The 20,000-nt window shown below is 50.9% G+C and overlaps 1 protein-coding gene across 2 annotated transcripts in view; it reads left to right on the top strand.

Moving 5' to 3' along the window:
- cdkal1 (CDK5 regulatory subunit associated protein 1-like 1) overlaps window positions 1–20,000 on the top strand; it is a 746,123-nt gene that overhangs the window by 168,512 nt on the left and 557,611 nt on the right. For both annotated transcript variants that reach the window (XM_036935217.1, XM_036935222.1), the window contains exon 5: window positions 13,631–13,727. In XM_036935217.1, the coding sequence (XP_036791112.1) occupies window positions 13,631–13,727 (97 nt within the window). The remainder of the gene's footprint in view (window positions 1–13,630; window positions 13,728–20,000) is intronic.

Genomic DNA, 20,000 nt, shown 5'->3' with positions numbered 1-20,000 from the left:
TGTACAGTAGGAGATGTGATGTTTGGCCTCGTTAGCTAGCCTGTGTACAGTAGGAGATGTGATGTTTGGCCTCGTTAGCTAGCCTGTGTACAGTAGGAGATGTGATGTTTGGCCTCGTTAGCTAGCCTGTGTACAGTAGGAGATGTGATGTTTGGCCTCGTTAGCTAGCCTGTGTACAGTAGGAGATGTGATGTTTGGCCTCGTTAGCTAGCCTGTGTACAGTAGGAGATGTGATGTTTGGCCTCGTTAGCTAGCCTGTGTACAGTAGGAGATGTGATGTTTGGCCTCGTTAGCTAGCCTGTGTACAGTAGGAGATGTGATGTTTGGCCTCGTTAGCTAGCCTGTGTACAGTAGGAGATGTGATGTTTGGCCTCGTTAGCTAGCCTGTGTACAGTAGGAGATGTGATGTTTGGCCTCGTTAGCTAGCCTGTGTACAGTAGGATATGTGATGTTTGGCCTCGTTAGCTAGCCTGTGTACAGTAGGAGATGTGATGTTTGGCTTCGTTAGCTAGCCTGTGTACAGTAGGAGATGTGATGTTTGGCTTCGTTAGCTAGCCTGTGTACAGTAGGAGATGTGATGTTTGGCTTCGTTAGCTAGCCTGTGTACAGTAGGAGATGTGATGTTTGGCTTCGTTAGCTAGCCTGTGTACAGTAGGAGATGTGATGTTTGGCCTCGTTAGCTAGCCTGTGTACAGTAGGAGATGTGATGTTTGGCCTCGTTAGCTAGCCTGTGTACAGTAGGAGATGTGATGTTTGGCCTCGTTAGCTAGCCTGTGTACAGTAGGAGATGTGATGTTTGGCCTCGTTAGCTAGCCTGTGTACAGTAGGAGATGTGATGTTTGGCCTCGTTAGATAGCCTGTGTACCGTAGGAGATGTGGTCTCGTTAGATAGCCTGTGTACAGTAGGAGATGTGGTCTCGTTAGCTAGCCTGTGTACCGTAGGAGATGTGGTCTCGTTAGCTAGCCTGTGTACCGTAGGAGATGTGGTCTCGTTAGATAGCCTGTGTACAGTAGGAGATGTGGTCTCGTTAGCTAGCCTGTGTACCGTAGGAGATGTGGTCTCGTTAGCTAGCCTGTGTACCGTAGGAGATGTGGTCTCGTTAGCTAGCCTGTGTACAGTAGGAGATGTGGTCTCGTTAGCTAGCCTGTGTACAGTAGGAGATGTGGTCTCGTTAGATAGCCTGTGTACCGTAGGAGATGTGGTCTCGTTAGCTAGCCTGTGTACCGTAGGAGATGTGGTCTCGTTAGCTAGCCTGTGTACAGTAGGAGATGTGGTCTCATTAGCTAGCCTGTGTACAGTAGGAGATGTGGTCTCGTTAGCTAGCCTGTGTACAGTAGGAGATGTGGTCTCGTTAGCTAGCCTGTGTACAGTAGGAGATGTGGTCTCGTTAGCTAGCCTGTGTACCGTAGGAGATGTGGCCTCGTTAGCTAGCCTGTGTACCGTAGGAGATGTGGTCTCGTTAGCTAGCCTGTGTACCGTAGGAGATGTGGTCTCGTTAGCTAGCCTGTGTACAGTAGGAGATGTGGTCTCGTTAGCTAGCCTGTGTACAGTAGGAGATGTGGTCTCGTTAGCTAGCCTGTGTACAGTAGGAGATGTGGTCTCGTTAGCTAGCCTGTGTACAGTAGGAGATGTGGTCTCGTTAGCTAGCCTGTGTACCGTAGGAGATGTGGTCTCGTTAGCTAGCCTGTGTACAGTAGGAGATGTGGTCTCGTTAGATAGCCTGTGTACAGTAGGAGATGTGGTCTCGTTAGCTAGCCTGTGTACCGTAGGAGATGTGGTCTCGTTAGCTAGCCTGTGTACCGTAGGAGATGTGGTCTCGTTAGCTAGCCTGTGTACCGTAGGAGATGTGGTCTCGTTAGCTAGCCTGTGTACAGTAGGAGATGTGGTCTCGTTAGCTAGCATGTGTACCGTAGGAGATGTGGTGTTTGCAGTGAGCGGCCTATGAATACATTACAACGCCACCTGTTGAACGAGGGAGGGATGAGAGAGAGACGAGAGGATGAGGGGGAGAGAGTGAGGGACAGAAAGAGAGAAACACGGAGGACGTAAATGAACTTGAACACAGAGGGACAGAGGGAGGAGAGAGGATAAGGACAGAGGGAGGAGAGAGGATAAGGACAGAGGGAGGAGAGAGGATAAGGACAGAGGGAGGATAGGATAAGGACAGAGGGAGGAGAAAGGATAAGGACAGAGGGAGGAGAGGGATAAGGACAGAGGGAGGAGAGGGATAAGGACAGAGGGAGGAGAGGGATAAGGACAGAGGGAGGAGAGGATAAGGACAGAGGGAGGAGAGGATAAGGACAGAGGGAGGAGAGGATAAGGACAGAGGGAGGAGAGGATAAGGACAGAGGGAGGAGAGGATAAGGACAGAGGGAGGAGAGGGATAAGGACAGAGGGAGGAGAGGGATAAGGACAGAGGGAGGAGAGGGATAAGGACAGAGGGAGGAGAGGGATAAGGACAGAGGGAGGAGAGGGATAAGGACAGAGGGAGGAGAGGATAAGGACAGAGGGAGGAGAGGATAAGGACAGAGGGAGGAGAGGATAAGGACAGAGGGAGGAGAGGGATAAGGACAGAGGGAGGAGAGAGATAAGGACAGAGGGAGGAGAGGGATAAGGACAGAGGGAGGAGAGGGATAAGGACAGAGGGAGGAGAGGGATAAGGACAGAGGGAGGAGAGGATAAGGACAGAGGGAGGAGAGGGATAAGGACAGAGGGAGGAGAGGGATAAGGACAGAGGGAGGAGAGGGATAAGGACAGAGGGAGGAGAGGATAAGGACAGAGGGAGGAGAGGGATAAGGACAGAGGGAGGAGAGGATAAGGACAGAGGGAGGAGAGGATAAGGACAGAGGGAGGAGAGAGGATAAGGACAGAGGGAGGAGAGAGGATAAGGACAGAGGGAGGAGAGGGATAAGGACAGAGGGAGGAGAGGGATAAGGACAGAGGGAGGAGAGGATAAGGACAGAGGGAGGAGAGGATAAGGACAGAGGGAGGAGAGGGATAAGGACAGAGGGAGGAGAGGATAAGGACAGAGGGAGGAGAGGATAAGGACAGAGGGAGGAGAGAGGATAAGGACAGAGGGAGGAGAGAGGATAAGGACAGAGGGAGGAGAGAGGATAAGGACAGAGGGAGGAGAGAGGATAAGGACAGAGGGAGGAGAGAGGATAAGGACAGAGGGAGGAGAGAGGATAAGGACAGAGGGAGGAGAGAGGATAAGGACAGAGGGAGGAGAGAGGATAAGGACAGAGGGAGGAGAGAGGATAAGGACAGAGGGAGGAGAGGATAAGGACAGAGGGAGGAGAAAGGATAAGGACAGAGGGAGGAGAGAGGATAAGGACAGAGGGAGGAGAGGATAAGGACAGAGGGAGGAGAGGATAAGGACAGAGGGAGGAGAGAGGATAAGGACGGAGGGAGGAGAGAGGATAAGGACGGAGGGAGGAGAGAGGATAAGGACAGAGGGAGGAGAGAGGATAAGGACAGAGGGAGGAGAGAGGATAAGGACAGAGGGAGGAGAGAGGATAAGGACAGAGGGAGGAGAGAGGATAAGGACAGAGGGAGGAGAGAGGATAAGGACAGAGGGAGGAGAGAGGATAAAGACAGAGGGAGGAGAGAGGATAAAGACAGAGGGAGGAGAGAGGATAAGGACAGAGGGAGGAGAGAGGATAAGGACAGACGGGGGAGAGGATAAGGACAGAGGGGGGAGAGGATAAGGACAGAGGGGGGAGAGACATACAGAGAGAGATATGAGAGAGATGCTGCACACACAGACAGAGAGATGCTGCATACACATACATAGAGAGATGCTACACACACAGACAGAGAGAGATGCTGCACACACAGACAGAGAGAGATGCTGCACACACAGACAGAGAGATGCTGCACACACAAACAGAGAGATGCTGCACACACAGACAGAGAGAGATGCTGCACACACAGACAGAGAGAGATGCTGCACACACAGACAGAGAGAGATGCTGCACACACATACAGAGAGAGATGTTGCACACACAGACAGAGAGAGATGCTGCACACACAGACAGAGAGAGATGCTGCACACAGAGAGAGAGATGCTGCACACAGACAGAGAGAGATGCTGCACACACAGACAGAGGGAGATGCTGCACACACAGACAGAGAGAGATGCTGCACACACAGACAGAGAGAGATGATGCACACACAGACAGAGAGATGCTGCACACACAGACAGAGAGATGCTGCACACACACAGAGAGAGATGCTGCACACACACACATACAGAGAGAGATGCTGCACACACAGACAGAGAGAGATGCTGCACACACACAGAGAGAGATCCTACACACACACACACACAGAGATGCTGCACACACAGACAGGGAGATAGATGCTGCACACACAGACAGAGAGATGCTGCACACATACAGAGAGAGATGCTGCACACAGACAGATAGATGCTGCACACACATACAGAGAGATGCTGCACACACATACAGAGAGATGCTGCACACACAGACAGAGAGAGATGCTGCACACACATACACAGAGAGAGATGCTGCACACACACAGGGAGAGAGATGCTGGTGTCTGGTGAAATAAGCTGTAGTCTCCACAGGGTCTCAGTAGACAAGACAGTGAGACGTGTCTCTCTGTCTGAGACGGAGCAGACAGAAATCACTATTACTACTTGAGAGGATGAGCACGTTTTCAAAGCCAGACACTGATCCACGAGACTGAAAAGGAAAAGCAATCTTTAAGGAAAACAGTATGCAAGCAAACTTTCTCTCTCTCTCCTCATCCTCTCTCTGTCTGTCTCTCTCTCTCTGCGTCTCTCTCCCTCCCCGTCCTCTCTCGCTCTCTCTCTCTCTCTCTGCGTCTCTCCCTCTCCCCATCCTCTCTCCCTTTCCCCATCCCCTCTCTCTCTCTCTCTTTGCGTCTCTCTCTCTCCCTCTCCCCATCCTCTCTCTCTCCCCGTCTCTCTCTCCCCATCCTCTCTCTCTCCCCATCCTCTCTCTCTCCCCATCCTCTCTCTGTCTCGCCGGCCTGATATTTGATCCCCATGACCATCTGTAGATTTACTTCAGAACCCCCTGCATATCCCCTTCAATCAGCTTGCTTTCTCCTCTTCCATATCATCTTCCTCAGTACCTGTTGATGAAGATGTTCTCTCGACAGGTTTTCTCTCCCGTTCTCCTCCTCCTCTTGAATTCCACCTCTTTCACCTCCTCATCCTCTCCCCATCCACTGTCACTGATGTGTCTCCTGAGTGGAGAGCCTGACTGTCACTGATGTGTCTCCTGAGTGGAGAGCCTGACTGTCACTGATGTGTCCCCTGAGTGGAGAGCCTGACTGTCACTGATGTGTCTCTTGAGTGGAGAGCCTGACTGTCACTGATGTGTCTCCTGAGTGGAGAGCCTGACTGTCACTGATGTGTCTCCTGAGTGGAGAGCCTGACTGTCACTGATGTGTCTCCTGAGTGGAGAGCCTGACTGTCACTGATGTGTCTCCTGAGTGGAGAGCCTGACTGTCACTGATGTGTCTCCTGAGTGGAGAGCCTGACTGTCACTGATGTGTCTCCTGAGTGGAGAGCCTGACTGTCACTGATGTGTCTCCTGAGTGGAGAGCCTGACTGTCACTGATGTGTCTCCTGAGTGGAGAGCCTGACTGTCACTGATGTGTCCCCTGAGTGGAGAGCCTGACTGTCACTGATGTGTCTCCTGAGTGGAGAGCCTGACTGTCACTGATGTGTCTCCTGAGTGGAGAGCCTGACTGTCACTGATGTGTCTCCTGAGTGGAGAGCCTGACTGTCACTGATGTGTCTCCTGAGTGGAGAGCCTGACTGTCACTGATGTGTCTCCTGAGTGGAGAGCCTGACTGTCACTGATGTGTCTCCTGAGTGGAGAGCCTGACTGTCACTGATGTGTCCCCTGAGTGGAGAGCCTGACTGTCACTGATGTGTCTCCTGAGTGGAGAGCCTGACTGTCACTGATGTGTCTCCTGAGTGGAGAGCCTGACTGTCACTGATGTGTCTCCTGAGTGGAGAGCCTGACTGTCACTGATGTGTCTCCTGAGTGGAGAGCCTGACTGTCACTGATGTGTCCCCTGAGTGGAGAGCCTGACTGTCACTGATGTGTCTCCTGAGTGGAGAGCCTGACTGTCACTGATGTGTCTCCTGAGTGGAGAGCCTGACTGTCACTGATGTGTCTCCTGAGTGGAGAGCCTGACTGTCACTGATGTGTCTCCTGAGTGGAGAGCCTGACTGTCACTGATGTGTCTCCTGAGTGGAGAGCCTGACTGTCACTGATGTGTCTCCTGAGTGGAGAGCCTGACTGTCACTGATGTGTCTCCTGAGTGGAGAGCCTGACTGTCACTGATGTGTCTCCTGAGTGGAAAGCCTGACTGTCACTGATGTGTCTCCTGAGTGGAGAGCCTGACTGTCACTGATGTGTCTCCTGAGTGGAGAGCCTGACTGTCACTGATGTATCTCCTGAGTGGAGAGCCGGACTGTCACTGATGTATCTCCTGAGTGGAGAGCCTGACTGTCACTGATGTGTCTCCTGAGTGGAGAGCCTGACTGTCACTGATGTGTCTCCTGAGTGGAGAGCCTGACTGTCACTGATGTGTCTCCTGAGTGGAGAGCCTGACTGTCACTGATGTGTCTCCTGAGTGGAGAGCCTGACTGTCACTGATGTATCTCCTGAGTGGAGAGCCTGACTGTCACTGATGTATCTCCTGAGTGGAGAGCCTGACTGTCACTGATGTATCTCCTGAGTGGAGAGCCTGACTGTCACTGATGTATCTCCTGAGTGGAGAGCCTGACTGTCACTGATGTGTCTCCTGAGTGGAGAGCCTGACTGTCACTGATGTGTCTCCTGAGTGGAGAGCCTGACTGTCACTGATGTGTCTCCTGAGTGGAGAGCCTGACTGTCACTGATGTGTCTCCTGAGTGGAGAGCCTGACTGTCACTGATGTATCTCCTGAGTGGAGAGCCTGACTGTCACTGATGTGTCCCCTGAGTGGAGAGCCTGACTGTCACTGATGTGTCTCCTGAGTGGAGAGCCTGACTGTCACTGATGTGTCTCCTGAGTGGAGAGCCTGACTGTCACTGATGTGTCTCCTGAGTGGAGAGCCTGACTGTCACTGATGTGTCTCCTGAGTGGAGAGCCTGACTGTCACTGATGTGTCTCCTGAGTGGAGAGCCTGACTGTCACTGATGTGTCTCCTGAGTGGAGAGCCTGACTGTCACTGATGTGTCTCCTGAGTGGAGAGCCTGACTGTCACTGATGTGTCCCCTGAGTGGAGAGCCTGACTGTCACTGATGTGTCTCCTGAGTCAGTCCGTGAGGCTCCTCTGAGGAGAACAGCCACTTAAAAAGAAGCTCATCTCTACAAGTCCATTGTGGCACCCTGTTTTTAAAAAGGCCTCGTTGTTCAGGACCCTGCCATTACGAGGTACATCACGTCTACATTATTCAGTAACGCTCCTGACAAACGCCGCCCTAATGCGCTCGGCGCCCGGCCGTGGTGACACAGTGAATCAGGCGCGGCGTGGATGAGCTTTCGACCCAGACACCCCAGGGGGAAAGCCAATCACGTCGGCTCATGCCAGGGTTGGATGGGAGGCAGGGCTCGGGCGATTGGTTCAGCTTCACTGCACACCAGTGACCCGGACGCCAGCAGATGTCCTCTGAGATCAGAGATCTGTTGAACCCGGTTCAGTTCTGCAGGCGGTGTCTCCTCCCCTCCAGCGTTGGGGAAATAGAGAGTTACATACCACAGTATTATATACATATTTGACTTCCCCAAGTATCGGTTGAATAAATGGATGTTACTGTAGGTAGCGTGCTAGCCTGCTGTACCTGTGGTGAACTGGTGTCTCCCTACCTCCCTCCCTGCTCTCCCTCCCTCCCTCCCTCCCTCCCTCCCTCCCTCCCTCCCTCCCCCCCCCTCCTCCCTGCTCTCCCTCCCTCCCTGCTCTCCCTCCCTCCCTGCTCTCCCTCCCTGCTCTCCCCCCCTCCCTCCCTGCTCTCCCCCCTCCCTCCCTTCCTCCCTGCTCTCCCTCCCTGCCCCCCCCTCCCTCCCTGCTCTCCCCCCCCCTCCCTCCCTGCTCTCCCCCCTCCCTCCCTTCCTCCCTGCTCTCCCTCCCTGCTCTCCCCCCCCCCCTCCCTGCTCTCCCCCCCTCCCTCCCTGCTCTCCCCCCTCCCTCCCTTCCTCCCTGCTCTCCCTCCCTGCTCTCCCTCCCTGCTCTCCCCCCCCTCCCTGCTCTCCCTCCCTGCTCTCCCCCCCTCCCTGCTCTCCCTCCCTCCCTGCTCTCCCTCCCTGCTCTCCCTCCCTGCTCTCCCTCCCTGCTCTCCCTCCCTCCTCTCCCTCCCTCCCTCCTCTCCCTCCCTGCTCTCCCCCCATCCCTCCCTCCCTGTCTGTCTGGCATATCACTCCTGATCTGTTGAGCCTGACCCCCGCTGACTGATTTTTAAAACCTCCCAGACGTCCCATCTTTGTGACTGCCAAGCCGTGTTTTCATCTAGCCTGCAGTCCCTCCACCCTGAACGGACAGGGCCAAGACGCATCATGTAGAGGAGAAACACGTGATGATACCTGAATGTACATCCTGGAATTTTACCTCTAACTTGATTTACAAAATTAGGTCGGACAAAATGTCTCTCTGGATTTAGGCTCGTTGACTGTCACCACACTGGTACAGTATAGGACTGTATATGCAACGCAGCCGTTTTCTGATCTTATGCCTCCTTTAAATATTCTGACCCGTTTTCTGATCTTATGCCTCCTTTAAATATTCTGACCCGTTTTCTGATCTTATGCCTCCTTTAAATATTCTGACCCGTTTTCTGATCTTATGCCTCCTTTAAATATTCTGACCCGTTTTCTGATCTTATGCCTCCTTTAAATATTCTGACCCGTTTTCTGATCTTATGCCTCCTTTAAATATTCTGACCCGTTTTCTGACGTTATGCCTCCTTTAAATATTCTGACCCGTTTTCTGATCTTATGCCTCCTTTAAATATTCTGACCCGTTTTCTGATCTTATGCCTCCTTTAAGTGCAACAGAAGCAACTTGTTTGATCACCATACAAAAAGGTTAACCTGGCACAGATCCTATGTTCCCTAATCCTTCTGTACGTAGAGATGTTTGAGTGCTGTGGTACAGGATGGACACCCGTCTGATGCTCCGTTGTCCCCTTTTTCAGTCTTGTGTGTGGAGATGTCTCTCGCTGCTGTCTCCGTACAGGAAGCCCATTGAGTTGTGTGAGGTTTTGGTGGAGAGCGGGACCAGATGTGTGTTCTACAGCTGTCAGACAGAGCTGGCTCCGAATACTGTTTGGAAATCACTTCATATCATTTATCTGTGCTTGATTGAGCTCGCCTGGCACAATTGACCAATAGAACAGTCCCAAAATGACATATCTTCTGGTACTTACTAACGGATAAATATTCTGGTGAGCGTACTGAAGGAAACTCTGAGTAGGCTATTTGACAGATTCTCTAATAGTATTGGAACCCAGATCTGGCATTTCCTCTCCTCTGGTACAGCCAGCCAGCCAGCCAGCCAGCCAGCCAGCCAGCCAGCCAGCCACAGCCAGCCAGCCCATTCCTCCTCCTCCAGCCAGCCAGCCAGCCAGCGAGCTGCTGTTGAAAGATAAATGTCCTCTCTGTGGAAGTCAGTCAGTCATTCAGCCAGCCAGCCAGCCAGCCAGCCAGAGAGCTGCTGTTGAAAGATACATGTCCTCTCTGTGGTACAGTCAGTCAACCAGCCAGCCAGTCAGCAAGTCAGTCAGTCATTCAGCCAGCCAGCCAGTCAGTCAGTCAGGAAGAGAGCTGCTGTTGAAAGATAAATGTCCTCTCTGTGGTAGTCAGTCAGTCATTCAGTCAGTCATCCAGCTAGCCAGTCAGCCAGCCAGCCAGTCAGTCAGGAAGAGAGCTGCTGTTGAAAGATAAATGTCCTCTCTGTGGTACAGCCAGTCATCCAGTCAGTCAACCAGCCAGCCAGTCAGCCAGCCAGCCAGTCAGTCAGGAAGAGAGCTGCTGTTGAAAGATAAATGTCCTCTCTGTGGTACAGCCAGTCATCCAGTCAGTCAACCAGCCAGTCAGCCAGCCAGCCAGTCAGTCAGTCAGGAAGAGAGCTGCTGTTGAAAGATAAATGTCCTCTCTGTGGTACAGCCAGCCAGCCAGTCAGCCAGCCAGTCAGTCAGGAAGAGAGCTGCTGTTGAAAGATAAATGTCTCTAAGTGTCAGAGGCCCTGCTGCTAAACGTCCTCCACTCCACACTGCGCTGTGAACCACATGGGGCAGAAAGAGGATGAGCTCACAGTGCTGCTCTTCTCCTCTCTTCTCCTCTCTCTTCCCCTCCTCCCCCAACTCCACCACCTCCCTCTCCCCCCGCTCCTTCTGGTCCTCCTCCACCACCTCCCTCCCTTCTGCCCTCTCTCTCCCCCTCCTCCATCACCTCTCTCTCCCTCTCCCCCTTCTCCTCCACCCCCTCTCTCTCCCCCTTCTCCTCCACCTCCTCATCCTCCTCCACCTCCTCCCTCTCCCCTTCCTCCTCCTCCACCTCCTCCCTATCCCCTTCCTCCTCCTCCCTCTCCCCTTCCTCCTCATCTACCTCCTCCCTCTCCCATTCCTCCTCCTCCTCCACTCCCTCCCTCTCCCCTTCCTCCTCCTCCTCCTCCACTCCCTCCCTCTCCCCTTCCTCCCCCTCCTCCACTCCCTCCCTCTCCCCCTCCTCCACTCCCTCCCTCTCCAATTCCTCCTCCTCCACCCCCTCCTCCACTCCCTCCCTCTCCCATTCCTCCTCCTCCACTCCCTCCCTCTCCCCTTCCTCCTCCTCCTCCCTCCTCCACTCCCTCCCTCTCCCCTTCCTCCTCCTCCACCTCCTCCCCCTCCTCCGCTCCCTCCCTCTCCCATTCCTCCTCCTCCACCCCCTCCTCCACCTCCTCCCCCTCCTCCTCCTCCTCCCCCTCCTCCTCCTCCTCTACTCCCTCCCTGTCCCCTTCCTCCTCCTCCACTCCCTTCCTCTCCCCTTCCTCCTCCTCTACCTCTTTCTCCTAGGTATTAAGCTCACATTACCCAGCCATCCAGATGTAAATGAGCCACTCAAACTAACGGCTGACTAACGCCTGACCTTTACAGTTCAACATCTTAAAGGTCGAGGTTAAGTGCCCATCAACGCTCTCACAATTAAGTTGACAGTAAAGAGGAAAATATGTAATCCTGCACGTGACACCATCCTCATTGGTGACACTGTGGCTCCGTGTATAGAGGAGACAGGAACAGCCCTACTGGCCAATCACCAGAGTGGATTAGATACCTGGTTATCTAGTACAGACAGGAACAGCTCTACTGGCCAATCACCAGAGTGGATTAGATACCTGGTTATCTAGTACAGACAGGAACAACCCTACTGACCAGAGTGGATTAGATACCTGGTTATCTAGTACAGACAGGAACAGCTCTACTGGCCAATCACCAGAGTGGATTAGATACCTGGGTTATCTAGTACAGACAGGAACAGCTCTACTGGCCAATCACCAGAGTGGATTAGATACCTGGTTATCTAGTACAGACAGGAACAGCTCTACTGGCCAATCACCAGAGTGGATTAGATACCTGGTTATCTAGTACAGACAGGAACAGCCCTACTGGCCAATCACCAGAGTGGATTAGATACCTGGTTATCTAGTACAGACAGGAACAGCTCTACTGGCCAATCACCAGAGTGGATTAGATACCTGGTTATCTAGTACAGACAGGAACAACCCTACTCGCCAATCGAAACAGTAGTTAGATGGGCAGCTTGTTTCAGCAGGCCTCATTAGAAACAGTAGTTAGATGGGCAGCTTGTTTCAGCAGGCCTCAATAGAAACAGTAGTTAGATGGGCAGCTTGTTTCAGCAGGCCTCAATACAAACAGTAGTTAAATAGGGTTCTGGTTGTTTCAGCAGGCCTCAATAGAAACAGTAGTTAGATGGGCAGCTTGTTTCAGCAGGCCTCAATAGAAACAGTAGTTAGATGGGCAGCTTATTTCAGCAGGCCTCATTAGAAACAGTAGTTAAATAGGGTTCTGGTTGTTTCAGCAGGCCTCATTAGAAACAGTAGTTAAATAGGGTTCTGGTTGTTTCAGCAGGCCTCAATAGAAACAGTAGTTAAATAGGGTTCTGGTTGTTTCAGCAGGCCTCATTAGAAACAGTAGTTAAATTGGGTTCTGGTTGTTTCAGCAGGTCTCATTAGAAACAGTAGTTAAATGGGGTTCTGGTTGTTTCAGCAGGCCTCAATAGAAACAGTAGTTAAATGGGGTTCTGGTTGTTTCAGCAGGCCTCAATAGAAACAGTAGTTAGATGGGCAGCTTGTTTCAGCAGGCCTCAATAGAAACAGTAGTTAAATGGGGTTCTGGTTGTTTCAGCAGGTCTCATTAGAAACAGTAGTTAAATGGGGTTCTGGTTGTTTCAGCAGGCCTCAATAGAAAAGGTAGTTAAATTGGGTTCTGGTTGTTTCAGCAGGCCTCATTAGAAACAGTAGTTAAATAGGGTTCTGGTTGTTTCAGCAGGCCTCATTAGAAACAGTAGTTAAATAGGGTTCTGGTTGTTTCAGCAGGCCTCATTAGAAACAGTAGTTAAATAGGGTTCTGGTTGTTTCAGCAGGCCTCATTAGAAACAGTAGTTAAATAGGGTTCTGGTTGTTTCAGCAGGCCTCATTAGAAACAGTAGTTAAATAGGGTTCTGGTTGTTTCAGCAGGCCTCATTAGAAACAGTAGTTAAATTGGGTTCTGGTTTCCTGCGGTGGGTTTTATTTGTCCCCTCAAATTAAAAAAAAAAAAAAGTTTTTTTTTTTAACAAAAAATACTGAAAACACCAGCAAATCAGCTCCAAGGGATTTTAAATTTAGGACATCAGTTCCCAAGTATTCCCACGTATACTAGAGTTGTAATTATAAACAAGGTTTGAAATCATTATGTTTCTGACAAATATTATACCTGTTTGGGGCTTCTTGCGTTTTAATACGAAGTCTTACAAATGAATTGTAATTCATGTTCTGGTCCCCTGACTAACTGCACAAGAAAAAAAACATGTCCGCTGGCTGAATCTAGTTGAGGATCCCCTGGTCTAGACAGAAACAGTCAGGGGAATGATTTATTCAACACCTTCAGAAAAGAAGAGCCACTGATGACAGTGTGGTTGTATTTCAGCAGGTGTCAATAATGTTGGAGAATGTTCTGCTATTTAATGACAGACAGGCTGTAGACGGTAGACACGTCCCAAATGACACCCTATATATATACCCTTACGTAAGTGCCCTCTAGTGCCACACAGCGGTGTGGTCCTAATACCCATAAAACCTAGCGGTCAAACAATAGTTTAGTTCACCATTTTATTCGTTGATAAAAAAAGTCACCTTGTCCTAGAGAGATTTACGTGGTCATCAAAACGCCACGCCAGGGTGAGTCTACACGAAACACAGCCCTTATTTTAAGGTTGGAACCGTTTCCCTGCTAGGTTTTATGGGTATTATGACTCATACTGTGGTACTCCTATATGGGCCCAGGTCAAAAATAGTGCATGTTAAAGAAAACAGCAACCAAAAAATAACGTGACCCTCCTGAGCCACCGTTGGCCCTCCCTGTATTAACCCCCGTTGTGTCTCTGTCAGGAAGGCCCAGGAGCAGGATAAGAAGGTGGTGGTAGCTGGATGTGTTCCCCAGGCCCAGCCCAGGATGGACTACCTTAAAGGACTCAGCATCATCGGGGTAAGTCTCCGTCTTCTCTCCCTTTGTATGTGTGGTGGAGGGTGTTTTGAGGGCGAAACACGAGATGAATTCACAACATGGCAGTTTACGCAAAGTTCTGTCCTCCACATTAGACTGTAGACCACAGTTGGACTCGATTCTAGTCGATTAGGGAATTGAGTTACATCCCTATTAGGGAATTGAGTTACATCCCTATTAGGGAATTGAGTTACATCCCTATTAGGGAATTGAGTTACATCCCTATTAGGGAATTGAGTTACATCCCTATTAGGGAATTGAGTTACATCCCTATTAGGGAATTGAGTTACATCCCTATTAGGGAATTGAGTTACATCCCTATTAGGGAATTGATGATACATTTCCAATTAAACTGACTGGAGTTGAAACGGAATGGATACCTATTCTGCTCGAGGCTGCTGACTGAAAGACCTCTATTGCCGGTTGTTGTTGTTGCTGCTCTGAGGCCGGTTGTTGTTGTTGTTGTTGTTGCTGCTCTGAGGCCGGTTGTTGTTGCTGCTCTGAGGCCGGTTGTTGTTGCTGCTCTGAGGCCGGTTGTTGTTGCTGCTCTGAGGCCGGTTGTTGTTGCTGCTCTGAGGCCGGTTGTTGTTGCTGCTCTGAGGCCGGTTGTTGTTGCTGCTCTGAGGCCGGTTGTTGCTGATGCTGCTCTGAGGCCGGTTGTTGTTGCTGATGCTGCTCTGAGGCCGGTTGTTGTTGCTGCTGCTCTGAGGCCGGTTGTTGTTGCTGCTCTGAGGCCGGTTGTTGTTGCTGATGCTGCTCTGAGGCCGGTTGTTGTTGTTGCTGCTCTGAGGCCGGTTGTTGTTGCTGATGCTGCTCTGAGGCCGGTTGTTGTTGCTGCTGCTCTGAGGCCGGTTGTTGTTGCTGCTGCTCTGAGGCCGGTTGTTGTTGCTGCTCTGAGGCCGGTTGTTGTTGCTGCTCTGAGGCCGGTTGTTGTTGCTGCTCTGAGGCCGGTTGTTGTTGCTGCTCTGAGGCCGGTTGTTGCTGATGCTGCTCTGAGGCCGGTTGTTGTTGCTGATGCTGCTCTGAGGCCGGTTGTTGTTGCTGCTGCTCTGAGGCCGGTTGTTGTTGTTGCTGCTCTGAGGCCGGTTGTTGTTGCTGATGCTGCTCTGAGGCCGGTTGTTGTTGTTGCTGCTCTGAGGCCGGTTGTTGTTGCTGATGCTGCTCTGAGGCCGGTTGTTGTTGCTGCTGCTCTGAGGCCGGTTGTTGTTGCTGCTGCTCTGAGGCCGGTTGTTGTTGCTGCTGCTCTGAGGCCGGTTGTTGTTGTTGCTGCTGCTCTGAGGCCGGTTGTTGTTGTTGCTGCTCTGAGGCCGGTTGTTGTTGCTGCTCTGAGGCCGGTTGTTGTTGCTGCTCTGAGGCCGGTTGTTGTTGCTGCTCTGAGGCCGGTTGTTGTTGCTGCTCTGAGGCCGGTTGTTGTTATTGTTGTTGCTCTGAGGCCGGTTGTTGTTGCTGCTCTGAGGCCGGTTGTTGTTGCTGCTCTGAGGCCGGTTGTTGTTGCTGCTCTGAGGCCGGTTGTTGTTGCTGCTCTGAGGCCGGTTGTTGTTGCTGCTCTGAGGCCGGTTGTTGTTGCTGCTCTGAGGCCGGTTGTTGTTGCTGCTCTGAGGCCGGTTGTTGTTGCTGCTCTGAGGCCGGTTGTTGTTGCTGCTCTGAGGCCGGTTGTTGTTGCTGCTCTGAGGCCGGTTGTTGTTGCTGCTGCTCTGAGGCCGGTTGTTGTTGTTGTTGTTGTTGTTGCTGCTCTGAGGCCGGTTGTTGTTGTTGTTGTTGTTGCTGCTCTGAGGCCGGTTGTTGTTGTTGTTGTTGCTGCTCTGAGGCCGGTTGTTGTTGTTGCTGCTCTGAGGCCGGTTGTTGTTGCTGCTCTGAGGCCGGTTGTTGTTGCTGCTGCTGCTCTGAGGCCGGTTGTTGTTGTTGTTGCTGCTCTCAGGCCGGTTGTTGTTGTTGTTGCTGCTCTGAGGCCAGTTGTTGTTGTTGTTGCTGCTCTGAGGCCGGTTGTTGTTGCTGCTGCTGCTCTGAGGCCGGTTGTTGTTGTTGTTGTTGTTGCTGCTCTGAGGCCGGTTGTTGTTGTTGTTGTTGCTGTTGCTCTGAGGCCGGTTGTTGTTGTTGTTGTTGCTGCTGCTCTTAGGCCGGTTGTTGTTGTTGCTGCTCTGAGGCCGGTTGTTGTTGTTGCTGCTCTGAGGCCGGTTGTTGTTGTTGTTGTTGCTGTTGCTCTGAGGCCGGTTGTTGTTGTTGTTGTTGTTGTTGCTCTGAGGCCGGTTGTTGTTGTTGCTGCTCTGAGGCCGGTTGTTGTTGTTGCTGCTCTGAGGCCGGTTGTTGTTGTTGTTGCTCTGAGGCCGGTTGTTGTTGTTGTTGTTGTTGCTCTGAGGCCGGTTGTTGTTGTTGTTGTTGTTGTTGCTCTGAGGCCGGTTGTTGTTGTTGTTGTTGTTGCTCTGAGGCCGGTTGTTGTTGTTGCTGCTCTGAGGCCGGTTGTTGCTGCTGCTGCTCTGAGGCCGGTTGTTGTAGTTGTTGCTCTGAGGCCGGTTGTTGTTGTTGCTGCTCTGAGGCCGGTTGTTGCTGCTGCTGCTCTGAGGCCGGTTGTTGTTGTTGTTGCTCTGAGGCCGGTTGTTGTTGTTGTTGTTGTTGTTGCTCTGAGGCCGGTTGTTGTTGTTGTTGTTGCTCTGAGGCCGGTTGTTGTTGTTGTTGTTGTTGTTGCTCTGAGGCCGGTTGTTGTTGTTGTTGTTGTTGCTCTGAGGCCGGTTGTTGTTGTTGTTGTTGTTGTTGTTGTTGTTGTTGTTGTTGCTGCTCTGAGGCCGGTTGTTGTTGTTGTTGCTCTGAGGCCGGTTGTTGTTGTTGTTGTTGTTGTTGTTGTTGTTGTTGTTGTTGCTCTGAGGCCGGTTGTTGTTGTTGTTGCTCTGAGGCCGGTTGTTGTTGTTGTTGTTGTTGTTGCTCTGAGGCTGGTTGTTGTTGTTGTTGTTGTTGTTGTTGCTCTGAGGCCGGTGGTTGAATGTCCTTTAATCTACTGCGTCTACTCCAGTATTTACTCTGCCAACCGTGTTTTCTACTAGGAGGGATTTCTAAACATGACCTATAACACAGTTTAGTATTTGAGGATGTGAGGTGTGACTGTTTCTGTGTTCCCCAAGAGAGCTTTCTCATATTGATATTGGTTGGACTACAGTCAGTCAGGCACGCAGCCAAACAACAAGGTCTGTTGACTAATAATACGTGACTGAGATGGGACAGGTGCTGGATGGCCGTTAACTAGACCACGCCTTCTTTCAGTTACACCAGTCCTCTTATGCAAATGTTCCAGGGTGGTTTTGCATATTCTAGAACTCCGCCAAACGACGTTGACATTCCGGAGGTTCTAGAACCTGTCAAGGATAACTAAAAGAGTGCTTCCCAAATCGCACCCTATTTCCCTATACAGTGCATGACTTTAGTCCAGGACCCATATGGGCTCTGGTCTAAAGTAGTGCACTATATAGGAAGTAGAGTGCCGTTTAGGGGGACACACTAAAGCTACATGGAGAATAGAAGAATCAATCTGTGAAGCGATCTGCAATCTACACACATTGAAAGTCCTACATGAATTCACCAGCTGTTTTCTTTTAAGCCTGGGGGTTGACATCAATGAGATTGTATATGGAATTTAAATGCATTATTCATGAAATTGGAGGTTTAACATAAGATGGGACATTGATGTTTATTAAGGGGACATGCAGCCAGGCACAATATTGAATTTAGAAATGACCTTAGTGATCATTTCCATGTATTGATTTCATATGAAACAGTCGTACAAGCAGGTAGACTCCCATGTTCTGTTTTTTACATAAGAGTTGATGATTCTGAGAATCCAGAGAGGAGCCCCTTTAAAATGGACGTCTTGATGAAAAACGTAACGTTGCTCTTTTGAAAGGCTGGGTGATGTTAGAAATAGTTTTATTGTTGGCGTTGGTCTCTGGGGGAATATTTAATGTGATTTCCATGTTTGTTTTTTACGACTATTGTTTATCTGATGCAATTTCACTTAAGCTCTTAATACAATGACAAAACGAGGCTGACGTGTGTTATATTTACCCACAACAACCCTCTCTGAGTGGATTCAGTTCAGTGTTATACAACTGCAGTTAACAAGCATGAGATCCTCAGATAGACACGCGAGGCTGTTTCCTGCCTTTCCCTGCTGCAGAACTACCAACGGTTCTACTTGAATGGGCCTATGCTACGCTCTGCTTCTCCCTGTCGCTGCCTAGGCCCCATAATGCAACACTCGGAACAATTGCACTTAGTCTTCTATCTCATGAAACGATTTGATCCCCATTGGTATGGACCGGCCGTCTCTCAACCGTTGGTCATGACATCACCTCAGAAAACCACCAGGAGTTGGAGTCTCCCTAAAGTACTTTCCTCATAGTCTTTCTACCTGCTGACAGCAGAGATGGATCCTAGTGCCTAGTCTGTTCCCTCGCTCCCTCCCTCGCTCCCTCCCTCCCTCGCTCTCTCTCTCTTTCTCTCTCTCTCTCCATTCCTTCCCTCTCTCTCTCTCTCTCTGTCTCGGTCTCTCTTTTTTTCTCTCTTTTTCTGTCTCTCTCTCCCTCTCTCTCTCTCTCTCTCCCCTCCCTCCCTCTCTTTCGGTTTATCCACCCAGGTGTGCTTTACTACTGAGAGAAATGAAAGATAAATGTCATATCAGCAGAGCCAGCGATCACTGAGCGACGGGGCAGCGAGAGAGGAGAGCAGCCTCTTCTAAAGAAACTCTGGCTCAGCGGGCCTCCTCCTCTCCTCTCCTCTCCTCTCCTCTCCTCTCCTCTCCTCTCCTCTCCTCTCCTCTCCTCTCCTCTCCTCTCCTCTCCTCTCCTCTCCTCTCCTCTCCTCTCCTCTCCTCTCCTCTCCTCTCCTCTCCTCTCCTCTCCTCATCTCTCCTCTCCTCATCTCTCCTCTCCTCTCCTCTCCCCTATTGATCATAGCGAACGGCGGGGCGGCAAGGCGGCAGGGGATGAGAGACGTAGTGAGCGGGGTTAGTGTTATGGGGGGGATGAGAGGGGTTAGCCTTAGTGCTAGCTGTTTGTCTTTATGGGGGATGAGAGACAGTGAGAGGGGTTAGCCTTAGTGCTAGCTGTTTGTCTTTATGGGGGATAAGAGACAGTGAGAGGGGTTAGTCTTAGTGCTAGCTGTTTGTCTTTATGGGGGATGAGAGACAGTGAGAGGGGTTAGCCTTAGTGCTAGCTGTTTGTCTTTATGGGGGATGAGACACAGTGAGAGGGGTCTGCCTTAGTGCTAGTTGTTCACCTCTATGGGGGATGAGACACAGTGAGATGGGTTAGCCTTAGTGCTAGCTTCTTTCTGGGGTATGAGAGACAGTGAGAGGGGTTAGTCTTAGTGCTAGCTGTTTGTCTTTATGGGGGATAAGAGACAGTAAGAGGAGCTAGCCTTAGTGCTAGCTGTTTGTCTTTATGGGGAATGAGAGACAGTGAGAGGAGTTAGCCTTAGTGCTAGCTGTTTGTCTTTATGCGGGATGAGAGACAGTGAGAGGAATTAGCCTTAGTGCTAGCTGTTCATCTCTATGGGGGATGAGAGACAGTGAGAGGGGTTAGCCTTAGTGCTGGTTGTTCGTCTTTATGGGGGATGAGAGACAGTGAGAGGGGTTAGCCTAAGTGCTAGTTGTTCATCTCTACGGGGGGTGAGAGGAGTTAGCCTTAGTGCTAGTTGTTCGTCTTTATGGGGGATGAGAGACAGTGAGAGGAGTTAGCCTTAGTGCTAGTTGTTCGTCTTTATGGGGAATGAGAGACAGTGAGAGGGGTTAGCCTTAGTGCTAGTTGTTCATCTCTATGGGTGGTGAGAGGAGTTAGCCTTAGTGCTAGTTGTTCATCTTAATGGGGAATGAGAGACAGTGAGAGGGATTAGCCTTAGTGCTAGTTGTTCGTCTTTATGAGGGATGAGAGACAGTGAGAGGGATTAGCCTTAGTGCTAGCTGTTTGTCTTTATGGGGGATGAGAGACAGTGAGAGGGATTAGCCTTAGTGCTAGTTGTTCGTCTTTATGGGGGATGAGTATGGATGGACTGCCCACGCTGACACACCTCACACAGTCACACAATGGCGAAGCAGTCAGATGTCCCATGGTCTTAAAAGTATGGTTTGCCAAACAGTTGAATCACCTCTCCCTCGCTTATTGTTTCCACGCAGCTCCACTGAGAATACTGTGGTCTCTGTCACTGAGAGTAATACTGTGGTCTCTGTCACTGAGAGTAATGCTGTGGTCTTTCTGTCACAGAGTAATACTG

Source organism: Oncorhynchus mykiss, chromosome 2 (genome assembly GCF_013265735.2).
Source record: "Oncorhynchus mykiss isolate Arlee chromosome 2, USDA_OmykA_1.1, whole genome shotgun sequence".
Lineage (NCBI taxonomy): Eukaryota > Metazoa > Chordata > Actinopteri > Salmoniformes > Salmonidae > Oncorhynchus > Oncorhynchus mykiss.
Note: the sequence above shows the minus strand (reverse complement) of the source record. Positions and strands in the feature narration are given on the sequence as shown.